The sequence below is a fragment of the Somniosus microcephalus genome, chromosome 24, assembly GCF_052327205.1.
Source record: "Somniosus microcephalus isolate GS21.2 chromosome 24, FLI_Smic_1.0, whole genome shotgun sequence".
In the NCBI taxonomy this organism is placed as follows: Eukaryota; Metazoa; Chordata; class Chondrichthyes; order Squaliformes; family Somniosidae; genus Somniosus; species Somniosus microcephalus.
The window spans coordinates 63,507,345-63,534,950 of NC_141010.1; the positions used below are offsets into that span (position 1 = coordinate 63,507,345).

The 27,606-nt window shown below is 49.2% G+C and overlaps 1 protein-coding gene across 6 annotated transcripts in view; it reads left to right on the forward strand.

The window, feature by feature from the left end:
* The window catches only part of maptb (microtubule-associated protein tau b), a 709,263-nt gene that overhangs the window by 59,428 nt on the left and 622,229 nt on the right, over positions 1–27,606 (forward strand). For all 6 annotated transcript variants that reach the window (XM_085966675.1, XM_085966677.1, XM_085966678.1 and 3 more), the window contains exon 2: positions 16,807–17,064. In XM_085966675.1, the coding sequence (XP_085822801.1) occupies positions 16,917–17,064 (148 nt within the window). In that variant the 5' untranslated portion in view covers positions 16,807–16,916. The remainder of the gene's footprint in view (positions 1–16,806; positions 17,065–27,606) is intronic.

Consider the following 27,606-nt stretch of genomic DNA (forward strand, 5'->3'; position numbering starts at 1 on the left):
GAACATTGTGAGACGCCACGTCGATCAGATCTTAGCATCACAGGAACGCGTCAACCCCATGTCTCGAGTACCTGGGGATGAACCCGACATACCGGTAGCATCTACTTCAGACCCAGTAGCAGTGGAACCCGATGAACTACCCGATGAAAAGGGGTCAGAATCACCTCTGCAGCAAGAACAAGAACCTCTGGAAAGGTGCTATCCCGAAAGGGTCAGGAAGCCGCCCCAAAGACTGAATCTATAAATGGACTTTTGTTGTTTAATGTACATGTAAAAATGTTAATTGTTCTTTGAATATTAGGGGGTATTATTGATCTAAAAGGGGAGGAATTGTAGCGTATGTGCCTTTAAGTCAGAACTACTTTTACAGCTCCTGTATACTGTAGTACCGGCAGTGACCTCACCGTTCTATAAGCTTTGCGCATGCCTCTGTACCCCCAGTCTAGAGATTACCCTCCTCCAGTAAAGACCTGTTATTTGTTAATGTACAGCATCCGTGTGATTATTTATCCATCGAACCACGGATCTAGCAGCAGTGGAGGCCAATTCATTCAATATATTCAAGAAGGAGTTGGATATATTTCTTAAGGCTAAAGGGATCAACGGATATGGGGAGAAAGCAGGGACAGTGTACTGAATTTGGATGATCAGCCATGATCTTGTTGAATGGCGGAGCAGACTCGAGGGGCCGAATGGCCTACTCCTGCTCCTATCTTCTATGAGTCAGTGCCTGTGGAACTGTACTCCAGTGAGAGCAAGTGCCTGTGGAACTGTACCCCAGTGTGAATCAGTATCTGTGGAACTCGACCCAAACGGGAGTCAGTATCTGGGGAACCGTACCCCAACGGGAGTCAGTGTCTGTGGAATTGTACCCCAGTGAATGACAGTGTCTGTGGAACTGCACCCCAGTGAGAGTCAGTGTCTGTGGAACTGTACCCCAACAAGAGTCAGTGTCATTGGAACTTTGCCCCAGTGAGAGTCAGTGTCTGTAGAACTGTACCCCAGTGGGTGTCTGTGTCTGTGCAACTGTAATCCATTGAGAGTCAGTGTCTGTGGAACTCTACCCCAGTGAGAGTCAGTGTCTGTGGAACTGTACCCCAGTGTGAGTCAGTGTCTGTGGAACTGTACCCCTGTGAGAGTCAGTGTCTGTGGAACTGTACCCCAGTGTGAGTCAGTGTCTGTGGAACTGTACCCCAGTGAGAGTCAGTGTCTGTGGAACTGTACCCCAGTGAGTGTCAGTGTCTGTGGAACTGTACCCCAGTGAGAGTCAGTGTCTGTGGAACTGTACCCCAGTGAGAGTCAGTGTCTGTGGAACTCTACCCCAGTGAGAGTCAGTGTCTGTGGAACTGTACCCCAGTGAGAGTCAGTGTCTGTGGAACTGTACCCCAGTGAGAGTCAGTGTCTGTGGAACTTTACCCCAGTGAGAGTCAGTGTCTGTGGAACTGTACCCCAGTGAGAGTCAGTGTCTGTTGATCTTTACCCCAGTGAGTGTCAGTGTCTGTGGAACTGTACCCCAGTGAGTGTCAGTGTGTGTGGAACTGCACCCCAGTGAGAGTCAGTGTGTGTGGAACTGCACCCCAGTGAGTGTCATTGACTGTGGAACTAACTGTACAACCGGGAGAGACAGTGCCTGTATAATATTCCTCAGTAAGTGTCAGTGTGTGTGGAACTGTACCTGAGAAAGGTCCGTGCTTGGTACAGTTCCACAATATTTTACTATTTTGCCCAAATTGCCATTCTTCACGTGTTAAAGAGCGAGGGGCACCGAGCATCTCACCTGGCCTCGACCAATGTCGACACCTCTGTTCTGGGTCACTTCAGGCAGTCTGTTCTGTGCTATGATTTCCATAGTCTCGGAGCAGGAATCCTGGCTGTTGTTTCTGTAGTGTCTGAGTATAAATAATACACGGACTGCAGGAGAACAATAATAACAGGTATTTACTGAACAGTGGGAAACTTAAGACTGAAATATAGAAGCCGGCTATGGCTTTATATACAGGGGTGGTCACTGCCGGTACTGCAGTATAGAATCAGTTCTTCTCTTAAAGGTACATACACAACAATTCCTCCCCTTTTAGATAAACAGTACATAACATTCATTTACCAACTAAATAATAACTAATTACAATTACAATTTTCTCTGCCAATTATAGAGAAAAAAACAAGTCAGCTTGGTAGACAGGGCAAATATATAAGGGCAAGGCTGGATGGCATCTATTTTAATGCAAGGAGTCTTGCGAATAAGGTGGATGAACTGAAGGTGTTGATAAACACATGGGAGTATGATATTGTTGCTATCACGGAGACATGGTTGAGGGAAGGGCAAGACTGGCAGCTCAATATTCCGGGGTACAGAATCTTCAGGAGAGACAGAGGGGGAGGTATAAGAGGAGGGGGTGTCGCAATATTAATTAAGGAGTCAATTACTGCAGTAAGGAGGGATGATATATTAGCAGGGTCCTCTAATGAGGCCATATGGGTGGAGCTTAAAAACAAAAAGGGGGCAAGCACTTTGCTGGGAGTGTACTATAGGCCTCCAAACAGTCAGGGGGAGATAGAGGAACAGATATGTAGGCAAATCTCAGAGAAATGTGCAAATAATAGGGTAATAATAATGGGGGATTTCAACTTCCCCAATATTAACTGGGATAGTCAGAGTGTGAAAGGCTCAGAGGGTGTAGAATTCTTAAAGTGCATCCAGGAGAGCTTTTTGAGCCAGCATGTAGAAAGTCCTACAAGAGAGGGGGCGGTACTGGACCTAATTCTAGGGAATGTGGCCGGCCAAGTGGAAAAAGTGCTAGTAGGTGAGCACTTTGGTGATAGTGACCATAATATGGTAAGATTTAAGGTGGCCATGGAAAAGGACAGGGATGGGCCGGAAATAAAGGTTCTAAATTGGGGGAAGGCCGATTTTAATAGGATAAGGCAGGATCTGGCCAAAATGGACTGGGATCAGCTACTTGTAGGAAAATCCGCATCGGAGCAATGGGAGGCTTTCAGAAGGGAGATTGAGATCATACAATGGCAACATGTTCCCGTAAAGTTCAAGGGTGGTTCCAAAAACCACAGGGAACCTTGGATGTCAGGGGATATACGAGAATGGATTAGGAAAAAAAGGAGGGCTTTTGGTAGATACAAAAGGCTAAAGACGGAGGAAGCCCTAGAGGAGTACAAAAAGTGCAGGGGGATACTTAAAAAAGAAATTAGGAGATCAAGGAGGGGCCATGAAATAACACTGGCAAGCAAAATAAAGGAAAATCCGAAGATGTTTTATAAGTATATTAAGGGTAAGAGGATAACTAGGGAAAAAATAGGGCCCATTAGGGACAAAAGTGGCAATCTGTGTGTGGAGCCGGAAGATGTAGGAGGGGTTCTAAATGAATTTTTTGCATCTGTTTTCACTATGGAGAAGGACGATGTAGACATAGAAATAGGGCGGGGGGACTGTGATATGCTCGAACATATTAACATCGAGAGGGAGGAGGTATTGGCGGTTTTAGCTGGCCTAAAAATGGATAAATCCCCAGGCCCGGATGAAATGTATCCCAGGCTGCTGTGTGAGGCAAAGGAGGAGATTGCGGGGGCTCTAACACATATATTCAGGACCTCTCTGGCCACAGGGGCTGTGCCAGAGGACTGGAGAACCGCTAATGTAGTACCATTATTCAAGAAGGGTAGTAGGGAAAAACCGGGGAACTACAGGCCAGTGACCCTAACATCAGTGGTAGGAAAATTATTGGAAAAAATCCTGAGGGACAAAATTTGTCTCCACTTGGAGAGGCAAGGATTAATCAGGGATAGTCAACATGGCTTTGTCAAGGGAAGATCATGTCTGACTAATTTGATTGAATTTTTTGAGGGGGTGACTAGGTGTGTGGATGAGGGTAACGCAGTGGATGTGGTATACATGGATTTCAGTAAGGCCTTCGATAAAGTCCCGCACAGGAGACTGGTCAAGAAGGTAAGAGCCCATGGAATCCAGGGTGCCTTGGCACATTGGATACAAAACTGGCTTAGTGGCAGAAGGCAGAGGGTGATGGTCGAAGGTTGTTTTTGTGACTGGAAGCCTGTGGCCAGTGGGGTACCACAGGGATCGGTGCTGGGTCCCTTGCTGTTTGTGGTCTACATTAATGACTTGGATATGAATGTAAAGGGTATGATCAGTAAGTTCGCGGATGATACAAAAATTGGTAGGGTGGTAAATAGCGAGGAGGGTAGCCTCAGTCTGCAGGACGATATAGATGGGTTGGTCAGATGGGCGGAACAGTGGCAAATGGAATTTAACCCGGAAAAGTGCGAGGTGATGCACTTTGGGGGGACTAACAAGGCAAAGGAATACACAATGAATGGTAAGACCCTAGGCAAGACGGAGGGTCAGAGGGATCTGGGTGTGCAAGTACACAGATCCCTGAAGGCGGCGGAACAGGTGGATAAGGTGGTAAAAAAGGCATATGGGATACTTGCCTTCATTAGCCGAGGCATTGAATATAAGAGCAAGGAGGTTATGATGGAGCTGTATAAAACACTGGTTAGGCCACAGCTGGAATATTGTGTGCAGTTCTGGTCGCCACACTACAGGAAGGATGTGATCGCGTTAGAGAGGGTGCAGAGGAGGTTCACCAGGATGTTACCAGGGCTGGAGCGCTTCAGCTATGAAGAGAGACTGGGCAGGTTGCGTTTGTTTTCCTTGGAGCTGAGGAGGCTGAGGGGGGACATGATTGAGGTGTACAAAATTATGAGGGGCATAGATAGGATGGATGCTGAGGAGCTTTTTCCCTTAGTAGAGGGGTCAATCACTAGGGGGCATAGATTCAAGGTAAAGGGCGGGAGGTTTAGAGGGGATTTGAGAAAGAACTTTTTCACCCAGAGGGTGGTTGGAGTCTGGAACTCTCTGCCTGAAAGGGTTGTGGAGGCAGAAACCCTCACAACATTTAAGAAGCATTTGGATGTGCACTTGAAATGCCATAGCATACAAGGCTACGGGCCAAATGCTGGAATATGGGATTAGATTAGACAGGGCTTGATGGCCGGCGCGGACACGATGGGCCGAAGGGCCTCTATCCGTGCTGTATTACTCTATGACTCTATGACTCTATATACATCAACTGAAATAATCATTTATAAGTTCAATCTTTGAGGAGGCTTCCTGATCCTGACTGGATAGCGCCTTTCTCGAGTATCCTGTTCTTGCGGCGGAGTTGATTCTGGCTCATTGCCATTGGTTGGTTCGTCAGCTTCCAATACCACTGCTTCTGAGGTAGACGCAATCTGTACTTCGGGTTGATTACCAGGTGCACCTGCTCGTGGTATGGGTTTGGCTTGTTCCTGTGACTCTAGAATCTGGTCAGCATGGCGTCTCACGATGCTCTCTCCAACGTCCACTGTGTACATTAGTGGTCCCTGCTGTGTGCATATCGTTCCTGGCTGCCATTTTTCTGTTCAGTAGTCGTGAGCCAAGACTGGTTGCCCTATCTTGAAGCTCCTGGTTGGCTTCTCATTTATGTGCTGGAATTGCTTATCCTCAACATCTCGTCTTATGTTTGGTTTGAGCAAATCCAGGCGACATCTTAGCCATCGGTTGAAGAACATTATGGCTGGAGCTTGGTTGGTGACTGCATGTGCCGCATTCTGGTAAGCAAACAAGAAATTATCCACCTTGTGTTGTAGTGGTATGTCGTCATTATACATTGCCTTTATTGCCTTTTTAAAGGTCTGAACAAACCTCTCAGCAAATCCATTTGTGGCTGGATGATATGGGGCAGATGTGTAATGTTTCACCCCATTATTCCTCAGAAACCTCCGGAAATCCTCGGACACAAACTGTGGCCCATTGTCGGAGCAAATCTGTTCTGGCAAGCCATTCCTGGCGAAGATGGTCCGTAGGACTGCAATAGTTTTCTCCGTGGTGGTGGAGGACATTTTGATGACCTCTGGCCATTTCGAATGGGCGTCCACAGCGATTAGGAACATTGAGTCCATAAATGGACCAGCAAAATCAATGTGTACCCGTTGCCATGGAGATGAGGGCCACTCCCATGGATGTAGCGGAGCCTGTGGTGGTGCGTTTTGGACCTTCTGGCATCCTGTGCATCTCTTGGTCATATCCTCGATTACTTTATCGATTCCCGGCCACCACATAAACGCCCTGGCTAGGCTCTTCATTTTTACCCCTCCCAGATGACCCTCATGAAGCTCATTGAGCACTCTATCTCTCAACTTGGGTGGAATTACCACTCGGGATCCAAACATCAAGGTCCCCCGGCACACTGACAGCTGTTCTCTCCATGGTGAGAATGCTGGCAACAGTGAGTCGCCATGTGCTGGCCATCCGTTCACCATCAAATCATAGACCCGAGAGAGTGTCGGGTCATTTTGGGTTTCCTTCTCTATACTTGAGTTTGTAACAGGTAGACATTCGACTATGGTCGCATGGAATATCTCAACAGGGTCCACTGCAGGTGCTTCCTCTACCGTAGGCAATGGTAGGTGCGACAGCCCATCAGCATTTCCATGCTGTTTCATACCCTTGTACTCTATGTCGTACTGATGTGCCCCTAGAAAAAGTGACCATCTTTGCAGCCGTTGTGCCGTCATCACCGGAACGCCCTTCTTTGGGTTAAAAATGGAGACCAGGGGCTGATGATCAGTCAGTAGGGTGAATTTCTGCCCGTGCAGATAGTGATTGAACTTCTTCACCCCCCACACCAGGCTGAGGGCCTCCCTGTCAATCTGGGCGTAGTTACGCTCGGCTGAGGTTAACGAGCGCGACGCAAAGGCTATTGGCCTCTCTGAACCATCAAGGAATTTGTGTGACAGCACCACTCCGATGCCGTAGGGAGACGCATCACATGCTAACCGAATCGGTAGTGTTGGATTATAATGGGCCAATACTTCTTTTGAAGTGATTCGGCATTTACATTTCTGAAAGGCACGCTTACACTCATCACTCCATTTCCATGTTACTCCAGTTTGCAGCAGGGCATTCAGTGGGTGCAGAATTGTAGATAAATTCGGCAAGAACTTATGGTAGTAGTTCACCAACCCGAGGAACGACCTCAGTTGTGACACATTTTCCGGTGCTGGAGCCTTGACTACAGCCTCAATCTTGTCCGGCGACTTATGCAACCTTTCCTCATCAATCATGTGGCCAAAATATGAGATTTGTCTCCTGAAGAACTCACATTTGGGGCGGTTGGCTCGTAGCCCATATTCCTGTAATCTCGTGAGCACCTGCTCCAGGTTGGCAAGGTGTTCACTGTCATTTTCGCCCGTAACCATGATGTCGTCCAAATAACACTGGGTCCCCGGGATCCCTTGCAGGACTTGTTCCATCACCCTCTGCCAAATAGCCGGGGCTGATGCTGCCCCGAATACCAGTCGATTGTACTGGTAAAGGCCTTTGTGAGTGTTTATCGTGAGGTATTTCCTAGATGCTTCTTCCACCTCCATTTGTAGATATGCTTGGGCCAGATCAATCTTTGTAAAGCGTTTCCCTCCAGATAGTGAGGCAAAAATATCTTCTATCCATGGAAGTGGATATTGTACAGTGTGCAGGACTGGGTTCACAGTTGCCTTGAAGTCCCCACGGATGCGAACCTTCTTTGGTTCCCCAGGCGTGCTGCTCAATGATTTCTTCATTACAGGAACGATGGGTGTGGCCCACTTGCTCCAGTCCACCTTGGACAGCACACCCGAATGCTCCAGACTCTCCAGCTCTGCTTCAACGGCTGGGCGGATCGCGTAAGGTACCGGTCTGGCCTTAAAAAATTTTGGGTTTGCGTTATCTTCGATTTTTATCATTGCCGTTACTCCTTTTAGAGCCCCAAGTCCTTGTCGGAACACCTGTTTCGCGTCAGTTAGAATTTTTGACAGCAATTCAGGTGTGACGTCATCATCCTTTTTATCAGTCACAGTTAGCGCCTGAATGGAATGCCAATCCAATTGTATTTTTTGGATCCATTCACGTCCCAATAATGGTGGTCCTCCATCTGGTAGTATATATAGATACAGTTTCTGTGTTTCCTTGCCGTTGTATTCAACTGGCACCCTTATTTTTCCTCTGGGATAGACTTTTTGCCCCGTGTATGTCTTCAATACAATGGACGTGTCCTTCAAGGGTATGTGTGAGAATAGCCGCTCATAGTCTCATCGATTCATGACAGTTAGGGCTGATCCTGTGTCCAATTCCATCTTTACTGGGGACCCTGCTATCATGAGGGTGACCCAAAATGTTTCGGTGATCCTCCTTTGCGATCACGTTGTGTAATTCTAGACAACTTAGTCTCCTGCTCCCGGAGTCCTTATCACTCTCCTGATCTTCCGAACTACTGTCTGTCAATTTCTTTACTTTCTTGTACTTTTCCTTAGTAGTTCTTGGAGTGTTGGTTTTCTTTCCCGACCTTCAGACTCTTGCTATGTGTCCCATTTTCCCACATTGCCTGCATACTTTGTCCTTAAACCAGCAGTCCTTCTGATCATGGGTTGTTCTGCCGCAGCGATAGCACTTTTCTGCTCCATACGCCATTTCGTTAGCGCTGTATTCCTGTGGTTTCTGTTGTATTTCCGCAGCTCCCCGTGCTGCTGCTTCGTAGGATACTGCCACGCTGAAAGCCTGTTTTAGCGTCAGGTCCTTTTCCGAAAGTAGTCGTTTCTGGGTTCCTTCACTCTGGAGCCCGCAGACAAACTTATCCCGTAAGGTGTCTGCCAGTCCTGCTCCGAACTGGCAGTGCTTCGATAACTTGCGTAGTTCCGTAAGATAGTCAGCATTGTTCTCATCTTTGTGCTGGTTTCTTTTATGGAACTTGAATCTTTCTGCTATCAGCAGCGGTGTAGGATTTAGGTGTTCCTGTAAGATATTAACAATCTCCTCAAAACTTTTCTCCATTGGTTTAGCTGGGGTAATTAAATTCCGCAATAGGCCGTACGTTCTCCCGCCCATCAAATTTAATAATACCGACGCCTTCTTTCCATCGGCCACCTCATTTGCCTTGCAGTACACTTCAATTCTTTCCACATACGTGGTCCAGTCTTCTACCTCGTTGTCGAAAGCAGTGATACTGCCACTTTTCGGCATCTTGGGTGATTTAAAATGGCGCCTCCCGCGCTTTTTCTTCTTCACCAATGGATTAAAATAGCACCTCCCGCGCTTTTCCTTCTTTCCCAATGGAATAAAATGGCGCCTCCCGCGCTTTTCCTGCTTCCCCTTGCTGCCACGCTGCTCCTAGCATTCTGCAGGGTAATGGCGGCGACCCGCGGCTTTGGCGCGTCTCACTTTTCCTTCCCCTTGTTTTATTTTCGCTACGCTGCCTGGTTCTTGAGCACCGACCGCGCCCTGTGCGCTCCACCCTCTCTCTCTCTCTTTTCCTCCCAACGACGCTGCACGGCCCCTTTGCAGAGCCGCTCGATCGAGCTCGAGCCCGCCGCAGTCTGGAAGGGTCAGTGCACTACCTGCTACCAGCACGATTTGCTGGAACACCTTGACTGGGGAGCCAAGCCCAGCTCTCCACAGCCTCTCCTGCAACTCTCCGAACTCCGATGGATTCTTGGGCGGTTGCCCGCGGTCGACGCCCGTTGTTCTGACTTCGACCTCCAAGAAGCTTCTTCTCAGGGAAAGATCCCCGTGAGGTGATGCAGTACTGCAGGTGAGTTCGAACCTGTTCGTCGCCAATGTAGTGTCCGAGTATAAATAATACACGGACTGCAGGAGAACAATAATAACAGGTATTTACTGAACAGAGGGTAACTTAAGACTGAAATACAGAAGCCTGCTATGGCTTTATATACAGGGGTGGTCACTGCCGGTACTGCAGTATAGAATCAGTTCTTCTCTTAAAGGTACATACACAACAGTTTCCCTCTCCAGCTCATGGGTTCATGTTCAATTGTAGCTCCCCTTCTGGGCTCCCAAGCCAAGATCAGCTAATAGTGGAGAGCCAGGAGCAAGTCTGTGACCTCCTGCTCAGTCCCACATCGCACGGTGTTCTCCCACTCCCTGGGGTTCAGTCCCACACCGCACGGTGCTCTCCCGCTCCCTGGGGTTCAGTCCCACACCGCACGGTGCTCTCCCGCTCCCTGGGGTTCAGTCCCACACCGCACGGTGCTCTCCCGCTCCCTGGGGTTCAGTCCCACATCGCACGGTGCTCTCCCGCTCCCTGGGGTTCAGTCCCACACCGCACGGTGCTCTCCCGCTCCCTGGGGTTCAGTCCCACATCGCACGGTGCTCTCCCGCTCCCTGGGGTTCAGTCCCACACCACACGGTGCTCTCCCGCTCCCTGGGGTTCAGTCCCACACCACACGGTGCTCTCCCGCTCCCTGGGGTTCAGTCCCACATCGCACAGTGCTCTCCCGCTCCCTGGGGTTCAGTCCCACACCACACGGTGCTCTCCCGCTCCCTGGGGTTCAGTCCCACACCACACGGTGCTCTCCCGCTCCCTGGGGTTCAGTCCCACATCGCACAGTGCTCTTCCCCTCCCTGGGGTTCAGTCCCACACCGCACGGTGCTCTCCCGCTCCCTGGGGTTCAGTCCCACACCGCACGGTGCTCTCCCGCTCCCTGGGGTTCAGTCCCACATCGCACGGTGCTCTCCCACTCCCTGGGGTTCAGTCCCACACCGCACGGTGCTCTCCCGCTCCCTGGGGTTCAGTCCCACATCGCACGGTGCTCTCCCACTCCCTGGGGTTCAGTCCCACATCGCACGGTGCTCTCCCACTCCCTGGGGTTCAGTCCCACATCGCACGGTGCTCTCCCGCTCCCTGGGGTTCAGTCCCACACCGCACGGTGCTCTCCCGCTCCCTGGGGTTCAGTCCCACACCACACGGTGCTCTCCCGCTCCCTGGGGTTCAGTCCCACACCGCACGGTGCTCTCCCGCTCCCTGGGGTTCAGTCCCACACCGCACGGTGCTCTCCCGCTCCCTGGGGTTCAGTCCCACACCGCACAGTGCTCTCCCGCTCCCTGGGGTTCAGTCCCACACCGCACGGTGCTCTCCCGCTCCCTGGGGTTCAGTCCCACACCGCACGGTGCTCTCCCGCTCCCTGGGGTTCAGTCCCACACCACACGGTGCTCTCCCGCTCCCTGGGGTTCAGTCCCACACCACACGGTGCTCTCCCACTCCCTGGGGTTCAGTCCCACACCGCACGGTGCTCTCCCGCTCCCTGGGGTTCAGTCCCACACCGCACGGTGCTCTCCCGCTCCCTGGGGTTCAGTCCCACACCGCACGGTGCTCTCCCGCTCCCTGGGGTTCAGTCCCACACCGCACGGTGCTCTCCCGCTCCCTGGGGTTCAGTCCCTCACCGGGCGGTGCCGTCATGGTCCCCGACCCTCAGTCCCACACCGGGCGGTGCCGTCATGGTCCCCGACCCTCAGTCCCACACCGGGCGGTGCCGTCATGGTCCCCGACCCTTAGTCCCACACTGGGCGGTGCCGTCATGGTCCCCGACCCTCAGTCCCACACCGGACTGTACCATCTTGCTCTGTATGGGGCTAAGTCTCACACTGGGCGGTGCCGTCATGGTCCCCGACCCTCAGTCCCACACCGGACTGTACCATCTTGCTCTGTATGAGGTTAAGTCCCACACTGGGTGATTTGCTCACCAGTAGGCAAAAGCTGGACGGTGTAGGAATGTCTAATTCCTATCCAAAGACTGAGGTCCACTCAGGTGCTTAAACAAAACGAAGTTTAATGGAAACTAACAGGTTTAAACAAGTAACTGCAGGAGAAAATCAAGTGTAGGTCTATTCCGTTCGGAAGCTCCACGAGGACTGCTGGCTGGTCCCGTGGTTGACGTCATGATGTCATCATGTTCTTCCCGCCAGTGGGGGATCACGTGATGTACGGCGTGACGTCATCGCGTTACCAGCGCTGTTAAAGCAATCACGCTCTATACAAGTAAACAGTATAAATAAAGATACAGACTCAGGCTGTAGCTAACATGTTGTTAAAGGGGATTATATACAAATGGTCTGAGTCCTTTAGTGGCTCCGCCACATGCGCCCCCCCAGAATTGTCTTTAACAGCAAAAGTGAGACGGCGAGGAGGCCGGACAAGCCTGTCCGAGCGACTTCTGTAACCCTGAAGTGGAAGCTGATGGCCGGTGGTCGAGCTGTCGGGCGGCTGTGGTGGAGCTGGCACAGCGACTGTGGGCGGTCGGCCCCGTTTTGGCGGTTGAGCGATTTCGACTGGGCGGTCCAGGTCTAAGTGTGCCGGCTTCAGCCGGTCAACCGATATGTGGTCCGGTTTTCCTCCGATATCGACCGAAAAGGATTTGTCTCCCGGCTCTATGACGCGGAAGGGACCAGTGTAAAAAGGCTTGAGCGGGTCCCGGTGAGCGTTGTGGCGGATAAACACGTACTCGGCGCTTTTCAGCTCAGTTGGGATGTGGGAGCTCTGTAAGCCGTGATGCGATGTAGGCACTGGAGCGAAACATCTGGCCGCTTCCTGGTGGCTGACGAGTTGCTGGGATGCGGACCATGGCTCTGTTGGAGACGGGAGGAAATCCCCTGGTACTCGTAGTGGCTGGCCATATACGAGTTCCACCGAGGAGGATTGTAAATCTTCTTTGGGCACCGTACGAAGACCCAAAAGGACCCAGGGAAGTCTGTCCACCCATCCCGCGCCTTGAAGACTGGCCCGCAGAGCGGCTTTGAGGGACCTGTGGAATCGCTCGCACAGGCTGTTCGCCTGTGGATGATAGGCGGTGGTGCGATGTAGTTTGGTGCCGAGTCCCTGAGCCACAGCACTCCAGAGCTCAGAGGAAAACTGCGGTCCACGATCGGAAGAGATGTCCGCCGGTACGCCGAAACGAGCAACCCAAGAGGAGATGAAAGCTCTGGCCACGTCTGCCGAAGTGGTGGAAACCAAAGGAACTGCCTCTGGCCATCTAGTGGTGCGGTCTACCATTGTGAGGATGTGTGTAAAACCTTGAGAAGGTGGAAGCGGCCCCACGAGATCCACATTCACGTGGTCGAATCGACGTTCCGGAACAGCGAAGGTGGCCAATGGAGCTTTTACATGACGCTGTACCTTGGCCTTTTGGCAGACCACGCAGGTGTTGGCCCAGTCACGGACATCCAGCTGCATACCTCTCCAGATGAATTTTGACAACATCAGCCTTTGCGAGGCCCTCATGCCAGGGTGTGACAAACCATGTATGGCGTCGAACACTTTTCGGCGCCAGGCGACTGGAACTATAGGGCGGGGAACTCCCATGGAGACGTCGCAAAGTAGCGTGGTGCCTGCGGCATGGAACTTGACGTCGGCCGCTTGGAAGCTAGAGGGGCTGGTCCTGTATGCTTGGGCCTCTGGGTCCGGGGCTTGATCCACAGCCATGAGGGCATAGTCGATTCCGAGTTGGACTGCGTGCACAGTCGCGCGGGAGAGGCAATCTGCCACCAGGTTGTCTTTGCCGGACAAATGCTGAATGTCCGTGGTGAATTCTGAAATGAACGTCGGGTGACGTTGTTGCCGAGCTGACCACGATTCGGTGGTCTTGGCCATAGCGTACGTTAGTGGCTTGTGGTCCACATAAGCCATGAACGGACATCCCTCTAGTAAGAACTGGAAATGGCGGATGGCTAGAAAAAGGGCCAGCAACTCCCGGTCGAAAGTGCTGTACTTTCTTTCATTTCACCGTAGTTGACGGCTGAAAAACGCAAGAGGTTGCCACGTCCCATTCACCCACTGTTCCTGCACTGCGCCGATTGTGTAGTCCAATGCGTCGGTGGTAAGGGCAATGGTGGCACCTGGAAGCGGGTGCGCCAACATGGTTGCGTTGGCCAAGGCGCCTTTGGTGTCGACGAACGCCCGGTCCATCTCGGCCATCCAGCTGATCGGATCCTTACCGGACTTGGCCTTGAGGGCCTCGTACAAGGGCTGCATAAGCAGAGCCACCTTGGAGACGAACCGGTGATAGAAATTTACCATCCTGAGGAACTCCTGTAAGGCCTTGACAGCCTGTGGGTGCGGGAAAGATGTAACCGCCTCGACCTTCGTCTGTAAGGAAATTGCGCCGTCTGATGTAATGCGGTGGCCCAAGAAATCAATCCGCTGCAGGCCGAACTGGCACTTGGCCGGGTTGATAATCAAACCGTGTTGACTGAGGCGTGTGAAGAGGGTACAGAAATGGCGGAAGTGCTCCTCTTTGCTAGGGCTGGCGATGAAGATGTCGTCGAGGTAGACAAAGAGGAATTTTAGATCCCGCAGCACGGAGTCCATCAAGCGCTGGAAAGCCTGTGCAGCGTCCTTTAAGCCAAACGGCATTCACAGAAATTTGAACAGGCCGAATGGGGTGATGACTGCGGTTTTCGGGACGTCTTGCGGGTGCACGGGGACCTGGTGGTAACCGCAGACGAGGTCGACTTTCGAAAAAAAGTATTTCCCACCAAATGGGCCAAGAAATCTTGGATATGCGGGATCGGGAACCGATCAGGAGTAGTGGCGTCATTCAGGCGTTGGTAGTCGCCACATGGCCGCCATCCACCGCCGGGTTTCGGAACAATGTGGAGAGGCGAAGACCAGGGACTATTCGACCGACGAATAATCCCCAGCCGCTCCATCGTGTCAAACTCCGCTTTCGCAGCCGCGAGCTTGCCAGGTTCGAGGCGTCGGGCCTGTGCATAAACTGGGGGGCCATTGGTGGTGATGTGATGTTCCACACCATGTTTAGTAGCCGAGGTGGAGAAAGTGGGCCTGGTCAGATCTGGGAACTCTCCGAGGAGCCGAGTGAAGTCATCTGGAGGTTGGACTGCACAGAAGACAGTGCGCGGCACGGCGTTACCGCGGTGGCATGGGATGGAGTGGAACGTGGCCGCATTGATCAACCGGCGGTGCCTGACATCGACCAGGAGGCCGTTGGCGCACAAAAAATCCACCCCGAGGATGGCCTGCGTGACTTTGGCCGTGATGAATTCCCAGTGGAAACGCTGACCGCCGAAGCACACCTGGACCCGCCGCCTTCCGAAGGTCCGAACGGCTGCGCCATTAACCGCCGCGAGGGCGGGGCCGTGGCCGCCAGCTAGTATATCGAGGTTTGACGCAGGTAGGATGCTACACTGTGCCCCGGTGTCGCAAAGGAAACGTCGACCAGATAGGGAGTCGGTGATGAAGAGAAGCTTCCCTGAGTCTCCGATGGCCATTGCAGCCGCGGGGTGCTCGTTAGACCCTGTCCTCTTTCGCCAGGGTGTCTGAAGATTTATTTTTTTTGTGCGAAAAGCTGCAGGGAGGGCGACAGCATCTTGCTTTCGTGCCAAAACTGGCGTGGTAAAAGCACAACCCCGCTGATTGAGGAGCTGGAGCAGCGTCTGTGGGGGATGGGCGCCTCGTGGCTGCGCAGTGCTATTGTGTCACCGCGAAGATCTTGTCCGCTTCGGCAGCAAGCTCTGCACAGTCTGTGACTTCGGACCTGGCTAGGGCAGCCTGAACTTGCTCTGGGAGTAGGCTGAGGAATAGCTCCCTGAAGAGGAAGCATTCCGGCTTGGACCCGAGGAGCGTGAGCATCTGGCTCATGAGCTCGGACGACTTGGAGTCCCCGAGGCCGGGCAGAGCGAGCAGCCGGCAGGCGCGCTCCGACTTCGTGAGCCCGAAGACCTGCAGCAACCGCGCCTTTAAGGTGTCATACTTGCGATCAGTAGGCGGACTACCGAGTAGGCTGATGATCCGCGAGGCTGTGGCGCTGTCGAGGGCGGAGACCATGTAATAATAACGGGTCTGATCCGCAACGATGTCCCTGATAGCGAACTGGGCTTCAGCCTGGATGAACCACGCAGCTGATTGTTGCTCCCAGAACTGCAGTAGCTTCAAGGTAACAGCGTTCGTTTTCCTGTTGATTATCTTCTGCGAAAACCTTTCGCAAAAGTCGGGGTCACCAATGTAGGAATGTCTAATTCCTATCCAAAGACTGAGGTCCACTCAGGCGCTTAAACAAAACGAAGTTTAATGGAAACTAACAGGTTTAAACAAGTAACTGCAGGAGAACATCGAGTGTAGGTCTATTCAGTTCGGAGGCTCCACGAGGACTGCTGGCTGGTCCCGTGGTTGACGTCATGACGTTCTTCCCGCCAGTGGGGGATCATGTGATGTATGGCGTGACGTCATCGCGTTTACCCGCGCTGTTAAAGCAATCACGCTCTATACAAGTAAACAGTATAAATAAAGATACAGACTCAGGCTGTAGCTAACATGTTAAAGGGAATTATATACAAACTGTCTGAGTCCTTTAGTGGCTCTGCCACAACGGAATATTTGTGTGTATAAAGCTAGCTCTGGGAGGAAATGTTGAAATCCAGCTTGGGGACTTGAAATGTGTGCGTTTTCACTGCTGAATCAGGACAGTTCCTGGCTTCAGGGGTCGATCGTGAAATGAAAACGTTGAGAGCCAGCGGTTAGTTTGCCTTATATCGGTGTAAAGCAGCACAGAGTGAGGGGTCCTGGAGATGTTCGTTGTGGCTGTATGATGGTGGCCATGCCATCGATATACAACACCCCTTTAAGACACGAGTAGGATGGAGATGTGGATTTCTGGCCCCTCACAGCAGTGAGCATTTGGGTGTTTCTGGAAAGGGCAGCAAGGGTCTGTGCCTCTCTGCAGCATTGTGAATATCGCGAGGCTGGAGTTGTTGGCAAGCTGACAGTGTGGCAGATGGAGATGGGGCTGGAGCGCTCCGTATAATGGGAACGCTGGGTATTGGAATTCTGTGCTGCAGTGATTTTAAAGGAGATCCGTCGGTAGCAGGAAAGAAATCCTGTGCAGTTCTCCGCTTGTCATGAATATGGACGTGTAGCTGATCCTTCTCTCCTCCCCCTTCTCTTTCAGGCTGAATCGGTGTGGAAATTGCTGAGCATCAGTACCAGTGCAGTGTAACAGCGGCTGATCGCAAACCCCTGCAGGACTCGTCAGGAGAACCCTATCAGGCTGCAGCAGAGATGGAGACGGTGGTTAGTGGAGACCAGAGTCCGTGCCTGGATCAGGACCGGGACAATAAAGCAGCACCAGGCCTCCCAGAGGTGAAAGAGAACGGAGTCGGGGTAACTGCAGCAACACAGTTTGGGGCAGGAAACCGAGCAACAAAAGGTCAGTGAACAGAAGGGAGCTTTGTTATAAAATGTGTGTTTCAGATGGGTCGAAGCAGCAGAGGGGTTAGCACAGATGGCTCAGGGCGTTGCTGCAGCCAGCGCTGGAATATTCTAGCAAACACTGGAATGTATGCCGTTTGCTGCAATTTGTCAGCAGGGTCTTTCATTTGCAATTAGTCGCAGCTTTGCAATCCTTCTCCTGGCGATTAATGTTTCTGGACCATTCTCAAACACACGGAATCACTTTGCATGGAGCTAATGTTTGTAACCCTTCGCGACCTGCACTGTGGTTTGAAAAGCTCGGATTATTTGGGGAGAATCCAATCCAGAAAGGTCCTCTCTGGTTTCCTGCACCGTTGTAGGACACACCCGCACCCACATGAACCCGAAGGTAATTCCGTGGCTCAGCTCTGCGCGGCCATTGTGCCCCGCCCAGCATACACATAACGGTTAGGGCATCAGAGAATGGGTTTACAATAACTGTGTTATAGACAGTAACAGGCACCTGTCCACAAGCTCAGACCTTGGGTACTCGCTCTTTCTCTCTGTCAGAATGTCTGCACTGAATGTCTGCCCTCTCTCCCACAGGCACTACAGGCTCAGCCGCCTCTCCTGTCTCAAGCTGTTGTTTTTTTCATGCTATGTGCCTGCGTTTCTCTTCTGAAGGCACTGGCGTAGAGTTTGACTTTGTGTGGCAGAGTGAAACGGAGATAATGAGTCTGGAGTCCATTTTATATCTATCCCCATTATTATTTCCACTGAAATCTATAAAGAGCTCTAAAACAGGCTGTCGATTCGCTTACGCCTGTCTTATACTATCGCACAGAGTCATAATTACCACCACAGACTTACAGGTTTATGTGGAGCATAAACACCGGAATAGACCTGTGGGGCCAAACGGCCTGTTTTTGTGCTGTAATACTCACCCATTGGGAGTGTACTTACCCTTCAGGGGCTTATAAGAACATAAGAACACAAGAAATAGGAGCAGGAGTCGGCCATTCAGCCCCTCGAGTCTGCTCCACCATTCAATAAGATCGAGGCTGATCTTCTACATCAATTCCACTTTCCTGCACGATCCCCATATCCCTTGGCTCCCTTAGTGCCCAAAGTTCTATTGATCTCAGTCTTGAATCTACTCAACGACTGAGCATCCAGAGTCCTCTTATCCTGGGACTATGACCCCGAGTTCTAGACTCTCCAGTCAGGGGAAACAACTTCTCAGCATCTACCCTGTCGAGCCGTCTAAGAATTTTATATGTTTCAATGAGATCACCTTTCATCCTTCTAAACTCTAGGGAATATAGGCCTAGTTTACTCAATCTCTCCTCAAAGGACAATTCCCCCTATCCCAGGAAACAATCCAGTGAACCTTCGTTTCACTCCCTCTAAGGCAAGTATGTCCTCCGTTAGGTGAGGAGACCAAAACTGTACACAATGCTCCAGGTGTGGCCTCATCAAAGTCCTGTACAATTCCCCATCGGGATTGTACTCGCCCATCAGGGGTTGATCCTCACCCATTGCTAGTGTACTCACTCGTAAGGGCGATTATATTTACCCGTTGAGAGTATACTCACCATACAAGGCAGTTATATTGAGCCATCGGGAGGGACGAATTCACCCATTAGAAATGTACTCGAATATTGGGAGGGTTAAATTCTCCTATCGAGTATTTATTCACCCATTATCATCACAGAAGTACTCAAACATCGGGATTATATTCACCCATTGGGAGTTATATTCACCCATTGGGTGTTATACTCACCCATCGGGGGTTATACTCAACCATCGGGGGTTATATTCACCCATCGGGAGTTACATTCACCCATCGGAGGTTATACTCACCCATCGGGAGTTATATTCACCCATCGGGAGTTATATTCACCCATCGGGGGATACATTCACCCATCGGTGTTATATTTATCCATCAGAGGTTATCTTCACTCATCGGTGGATACATTCACTCATCTGGAGTTATATTCACCCATCGGGAGTTATATTTACTGATCAGGGATTATATTCACCCATCAGGGGTTATATTCACCCATCAGGGGTTATATTCACCCATCGGGAGTTATATTCACCCATCGGGGGTTATATTCACCCATCGGGAGTTATATTCACCTATCGGGAGTTATATTCACCCATCAGGGGTTATATTCAACCATCTGGGGTTATACTCACCCATCAGGAGTTATATTCACCCATCAGGGTTATATTCACCCATCAGGGCTTATATTCACCCATCGGGGTTATATTCACCCATCGGGGGTTATATTCACCCATTGGGGTTATATTCACCCATCGGGAGTCATATTCACCCATCTGGGGTTATATTTATCCATCAGAGGTTATCTTCACCCATCGGGAGTTATATTCACCCATCGGGAGTTATATTCACCCATCGGGGGATATATTCACCCATCGGAGCTATATTTATCCATCAGAGGTTATCTTCACTCATCGGGGGATATATTCACCCATCTGGAGTTATAGTCACCCATCGGGAGTTATATTTACTGCTCAGGGATTATATTCACCCATCGGGAGCTATATTCACCCATCGGGAGTTATATTCACCCATCGGGAGTTATATTCACCCATCGGGGGTTATATTCACCATCGGGGGTTATATTCACCCATCGGGGGTTATATTCACCCATCGGGAGTTATATTCACCCATCGGGGGTTATATTCACCCATCGGGGGTTATATTCACCCATCGGGGTTATCTTCACCCATCGGGACTTATATTCACCTAGCGGGAGTTATATTCACCCATCGGGGGTTATATTCACCCATTGGAGGATATATTCACCCATCTGGAGTTATATTCACCCATCAGGTGTTATATTTACTGATCAGGGATTATATTCACCCATCGGGGGTTTTATTCACCCATCGGGGGATTATCTTCACCCATCGGGGATTATCTTCACCCATCGGGGGTTATATTTACCAATTGGGGTTTATGTTCGCCCATCAGGAGTTATATTCCCCCAATAGGAGATATATTCTCACATCGGGAGTTACATTCACTCATCGGGGTTATATTCACCCGTCGAGGGTTATATTCACACATATGGGGGTTATACTCACCCATCAGTGGATTGATATTCACCCATCGGGGTAATATTCACCCATCGGGGTAATATTCACCATTGGAGGTTATATTCACCCACTGCAGGTTATATTCACCCACCGGGGCTTATATTCACCCATCAGGGGTTATATTCACCCATTGGGGGTTATATTCACCCATCGGGGGTTATATACACCCATTGGGGGTTATATTCACCCATCGGGAGTTATAGTCACCCATCGGGAGTTATATTCACCCATCGGGAGTTATATTCACCCATTGGGGGTTATATTCACCCATCGGGAGTTAGATTCACCCATTGGGGGTTATATTCACCCATCGGGAGTTATATTCACCTATTGAGAGTTATATTCATCCATCGGGGGTTATATTCACCCATCGGAGGATATATTCCCCCATCTGGAGTTATATTCACACATCGGGAGTTATATTTCCTGATCAGGGATTATATTCACCCATCGTGAGTTATATTCACCCATCGGGGGATTATCTTCACCCATCAGGGTTTATCTTCACCCATCAGGAGTTATATTCCCCCAATAGCAGAGATATTCTCACATCAGGAGTTACATTCACTCATCGGGGTTATATTCACCCGTCGAGGGTTATATTCACACATATGGGGGTTATACTCACCCATCAGTGGATTGATATTCACCCATCGGGGTAATATTCACCCATCTGGAGTTATATTCACCCATCGGGAGTTATATTCACCCATCGGGAGTTATATTCACCCATCGGGAGTTATATTCACCCATCGGGGGTTATATTCACCCATCGGGGGTTATATTCACCCATCGGGGGTTATATACACCCATCGGGAGTTATATTCACCCATCAGGGGTTATATTCACCCATCTGGAGTTATATTCACCTATCGGGAGTTATATTCACCCATCGGGGGTTATATTCACCCATCGGAGGATATATTCACCCATCTGGAGTTATATTCACCCATAGGGAGTTATATTTACAGATCAGGGATTATATTCACCCATCGGGGGTTATATTCACCCATCAGGAGTTATATTCACCCATCGGGGGTTATATTCACCCATCGGGAGTTATATTCACCCATCGGGAGTTATATTCATCCATTGGGGGTTATATTCACCCCTCGGGAGTTATATTCACCCATCGGGGGTTATATTCACCCATCGGGAGTTATATTCACCCATCGGGGTTATCTTCACCCATCGGGACTTATATTCACCTATCGGGAGTTATATTCACCCATCGGGGGTTATATTCACCCATTGGAGGATATATTCACCCATCTGGAGTTATATTCACCCATCGGGAGTTATATTTACTGATCAGGGATTATATTCACCCATCGGGGGTTATATTCACCCATCGGGGGATTATCCTCAGCCATCGGGGATTATCTTCACCCATCGAGGGTTATATTTACCCATTGGGGTTTATGTTCGCCCATCAGGAGTTATATTCTCCCAATAGGAGATATATTCTCACATCGGGAGTTACATTCACTCATCGGGGTTATATTCACCCGTCGAGGGTTATATTCACACATATGGGGGTTATACTCACCCTTCGGTGGATTGATATTCACCCATCGGAGTAATATTCACCCATCGGCATAATATTCACCCATTGGAGGTTATATTCACCCACCGGAGGTTATATTCACCCACCGGGGCTTATATTCACCCATCAGGGGTTATATTCACCCATCGGGGGTTATATTCACCCATCGGGGGTTATATGCACCCATTGCGGGTTATATTCACCCATCGGGAGTTATAGTCACCCATCGGGAGTTATATTCACCCATCAGGAGTTATATTCACCCATTGGGGGTTATATTCACCCATCGGGAGTTATATTCATCCATCGGGGGTTATATTCACCCATTGGAAGTTATATTCACCCATCGGGGGTTATATTCACCCATCGGGAGTTATATTCACCTATTGAGAGTTATATTCATCCATCGGGGGTTATATGCACCCATCGGAGGATATATTCCCCCATCTGGAGTTATATTCACACATCGGGAGTTATATTTCCTGATCAGGGATTATATTCACCCATCGCGAGTTATATTCACCCATCGGGGGATTATCTTCACCCATCGGGGGTTTATCTTCACCCATCAGGAGTTATATTCCCCCAATAGGAGATATATTCTCACATCAGGAGTTACATTCACTCATCGGGGTTATATTCACCCGTCGAGGGTTATATTCACACATATGGGGGTAATACTCACCCATCGGTGGATTGATATTCACCCATCGGGGTAATATTCACCCATCGGGGTAATATTCACCCACTGGAGGTTATATTCACCCACCGGAGGTTATATTCACCCACCGGGGCTTATATTCACCCATCAGGGGTTATATTCACCCATCAGGGGTTATATTCACCCATTGGGGCTTATATTCACCCTTCAGGGGTTATATTCATCCATTGGAGTTTATATTCACACATCGGAGGTTATACTCACCCATCGGGGGCTGTACTCACCCATCGGGAGTTATATTCACCCATCGGGGTATATTCACCTATCAGAGGTTATATTCACCCATCGGAGGTTATATTCACCCATCGGAGGATATATTCACCCATCTGGAGTTATATTCACCCATCAGGAGTTAAATTTACCGTCAGGAATTATAATCACCCATCGGGGGTTATATTCACCCATCGGTGGTTATACTCACCCAATGGGGGTTATACTCACCCATTGGGCGTTATATTCACCCATCGAGGTTTATATTGACCCATCGGGGTTATATTCACCCATCAGGAGTTATATTTGCCCATTTGGGTTTATATTCACCTATTGGGGTTTATATTCACCCATCGGGAGTTATATTCCCCCAATAGGAGATATATTCTCACATCGGGAGTTACATTCACACATCGAAGGTTATATTCACACACCAGGGGGTAATATTCACCCGTCCTGGATTATATTCACCCATCGGGAGTTGCATTCACCCATCGGGATTTATTTTCACCCATTGGCGTCTATATTCACCCATCTGGGTTTATATTCACCCATTGGAGGTTATATTCGCCCATTGGAGGTAATATTCAACCATCAGGGGGTTATATTCACCCATCGGGGGTTATATTCACCCATCGGGGGTTATATTCACCCATCGAGGCTTATGTTCACCCGTCGAGGGTTATATTCACCCTTTGGAGTTTAGCTTCACCCATTAGGGTTATCTTCACCCATCGGTGGATATTCACCCGTCGGGGTAATATTCACCCGTCGGGGTAATATTCACCCGTCGGTGGTTATATTCACCCATCGGGGGTTATATTCACCCATCGGGAGTTGCATTCACCCATCGGAGGTTATATTCACCCATCGGAGGTTAGATTCACCCATCGGAGGTTATCTTCACCCATTGGGTGTTATATTCACCCACCAGGTGTGATATTCACCCATCGGGAGTTATATTTACTGATCAGAGGTTACATTCACTGATCAGGGTTATATTCATCCATCGGGGGTTACATTCACCCATCGGGATGTATATTCACCCATCGGGAGTTATATTCACCCATCAGGAGGTTATATTCACCCATCGGGATGTATATTCACCCATCAGGAGTTATATTCACCCATCGGAGGTTATATATACCCATCAGGGTTTTACTCACCCATCGGGGGTCATATTCACCTAATGGGAGTTCTTTTCACCCATCAGGAGATATATTCACACATGGGTGGTTATATTCACATATTTGGGGTTATATTCACCTGTCGAGGGTTATATTCACCCATCAGAGTTTAACTTCACCCATTGGTAGATATATATACACCCATCGGGGGTTATCTTCACCCATCGGTGGATAGATAATCACCCATCAGGGTAATATTCACCCATCGGGGTTATATTCACCCATCGGGATTTATATTCACCCATCGGGGTTATATTCACCCATCGGGGTTATATTCACCCATCAGAGGTTATATTCACCCATTGGGGGTTATATTCACACATCGAGGATATATTCACCCATCGGGCGTTATATTCACCCATTGGGAGCTATATTTACTGATCAGAGGTTACATTCACTGATCAGGGTTATATTCACCCATCGGGGTTTATATTCACCCATCGGGGTTATATTCACCCATCGAGGTTATATTCACCCATCAGAGGTTATATTCACCCATTGGGGGTTATATTCACACATCGAGGATATATTCACCCATCGGGCATTATATTCACCCATCGGGAGCTATATTTACTGATCAGAGGTTACATTCACTGATCTGGGTTATATTCACCCATCAGGGGTTACATTTGCCCATCAGGAGGTATATTCACCCATCGGGCTGTTATATTCACCCATCAGGTGGTTATTTTCACCCATCGGGGGTTATATTCACCCATCGGAGGATATATTCACCCAATGTAGGTTATATTCACCCAACGGGGTTAAATTCACCCATCTGGGTTATATTCACCCATCGGGGTTTATATTCACCTGTCGAGCGTTATATTCACCGTTCAGAGGTTATATTCATCGATCAGGGTTATTTTCACCCATCGAGGGTTATATTCACCCATCGAGGGATATATTCACCCATTGAAAGTTATCTTCCTGATGTGTGAATATAACCTGTGATGTTTGAGTACATTCACAATCTATATTCACCCATTGGGGGTTATATTCACCCATCGGGGGTTATGTTCACCCATTGGGTATAATATTTAATCATTGGGGTTATATTCACCCATCAGAGGTTATATATACCCATTGGGGGTTATACTCACCCATCGGGGGTTATATTCACCCATCGGGAGTAATACTCACCCATTGGGGGTTTATTCTCACCCATCGGGGGATATATTCACCCATCGGGGATATCTTCACCCACCGGGGGTTATATTCACCCATCAGGGGTTATATTCACCCATTGGGGGTTATATTCACCCATTGGGGGTAATTCTCAACCATCGGGGGTAATACTCACCCATTGGGGGTTATATTCACCCATCATGGGTTATATTCACCCATTGAGGGCATATTCACCCATCGGTGGTTATATTCACCCATCGGGGGTTATACCCATCCATTGGGGGTTATATTCACCCATCGGGGGATATACTCACCCATTGGCATTATATTCACCCATCGGGGGATATACTCACCCATTGGCATTATATTCACCCATCGGGGGTTATACTCATCCATCGGGGGATATATTCACCCATCAGGGGATATATTCACCCATTGGAGTTTATCTTCCTGATGTGTGAATATAACCTCATATGTTTGAGTACATACGCAATCTATATTCACCCATCGGGTGGTATATTCACCCATCGGGGGTTATATTCACCCAACAGGGTTTTACTAACCCATCGGGTTATATTCACACATCAGGGGATTATATTCACCCATCGAGGGTTATATTCACCCATCGGGTTATATTCACACATCAGGGGATTATATTCACCCATCGAGGGTTATATTCACCCATCGAGGCGATATATTTACCCATTGGAATTTATATTCCTGATGTGTGAATATAACCTCCGATGTTTGAGTACATTCGCAATCTATATTCACCCATCGGGGTTATATTCACCCATCGGGAGTTATATTTACCGATCAGGGTATATATTCACCCATCAGAGGTTATCTTCACCCATCGGGAATTATATTCACCCATCAGGAGTTATATTTACCCATTGGGGTTTATATTCACCTATTGGGGTTTATATTCACCCATCGGGAGTTATATTCCCCCAATAGGAGATATAGTCTCACATAGGGAGTTACATTCACACATCGGAGGTAATATTCACCCATCGGGAGCAACATTCACTCATCAGGGTTATATTCGCCCATCAAGGGTTATATTCACCCATCAGAGTTTATCTTCACCCATTGGGGGTTATATTCACCCATCAAGGATATATTCACACATCGGAGGTTATATTCACCCATCAAGGATATATACACCCATTGGGCCTTATATTAACCCATCGGGAGTTATATTTACTGATCAGAGGTTACATTCACTGATCAGGGTTATATTCACCCATCGGGAGTTGCATTCACCCATCGAGGTTATATTCACCCATCAGAGGTTATATTAATCCATTGGGGGTTATATTCACACATTGAGGATATATTCATCCATCGGGCATTATATTCACCCATCGGGCATTATATTCACCCATCGGGTGTTATATTTACTGATCAGAGATTACATTCACTGATCAAGGTTATATTCACCCACCGGGGGTTACTTTCACCTATCGGGAGGTATATTCACCCATCGGGGGTTACATTCACCCATCGGGAGGTATATTCACCCATCGGGCTGTTATTTTCAGCCATCGGAGGTTATATTCACCCAACGGAGATAATATTCACCCAACGGCATTTTACTAACCCACCAGGGGTTATATTCACCTAACGGGGTTAAATTCATCCATCGGGGTTATATTCACCTAATGGGGTTAAATTCACCCATTGGGGTTAAATTCATCCATCGGGGGTTATATTCACCCATCGAGGGATATATTCACCCATTGGAATTTATCTTCCTGATGTGTGAATATAACCTCTGATGTTTGAGTACATTCGCAATCTATATTCACCCATTGGGATTATATTCACCCTTCGGGGGTTATACTTACCCATCGGGGGTTATATTAGCCCATCGGGGGTTATATTCACCTAACGGGAGTTGTTTTCACCCATCAGGAGATATATTCACAGATCGGTGGTTATATGCACATATTGGGGTTATACTCACCCATTGGAGGTTATATTCTCCCATCGGGGGTTATATTCTCCCATCGGGGGTTATATTCACCCATCGGGGGTTATATTCTCCCATCGGGGGTTATATTCACCCATCGGGGGTTATATTCTCCCATCGGGGGTTATATTCACCCATCGGGGGTTATATTCTCCCATCGGGGGTTATATTCACCCATCGGGGGTTATATTCTCCCATCGGGGGTTATATTCACCCATCGGGGGTTATATTCTCCCATTGGGGGTTATATTCACCCATCGGGGGTTATATTCACCCATCGGGGGTTATATTCTCCCATCGGGGGTTATATTCTCCCATCGGGGGTTATATTCACCCATCGGGGGTTATATTCTCCCATTGGGGGTTATATTCACCCATCGGGGGTTATATTCACCCATCGGGGGTTATATTCACCCATCGGGGGTTATATTCACCCATCGGGGGTTATATTCTTCCATCGGGGGTTATATTCACCCATCGGGGGTTATATTCACCCATCGGGGGTTATATTCTTCCATCGGGGGTTATATTCACCCATCGGGGGTTATATTCTTCCATCGGGGTTATATTCTCCCATCGGGGGTTATATTCACCCATCGGGGGTTATATTCACCCATCGGGGGTTATATTCTTCCATCGGGGTTATATTCACCCATCGG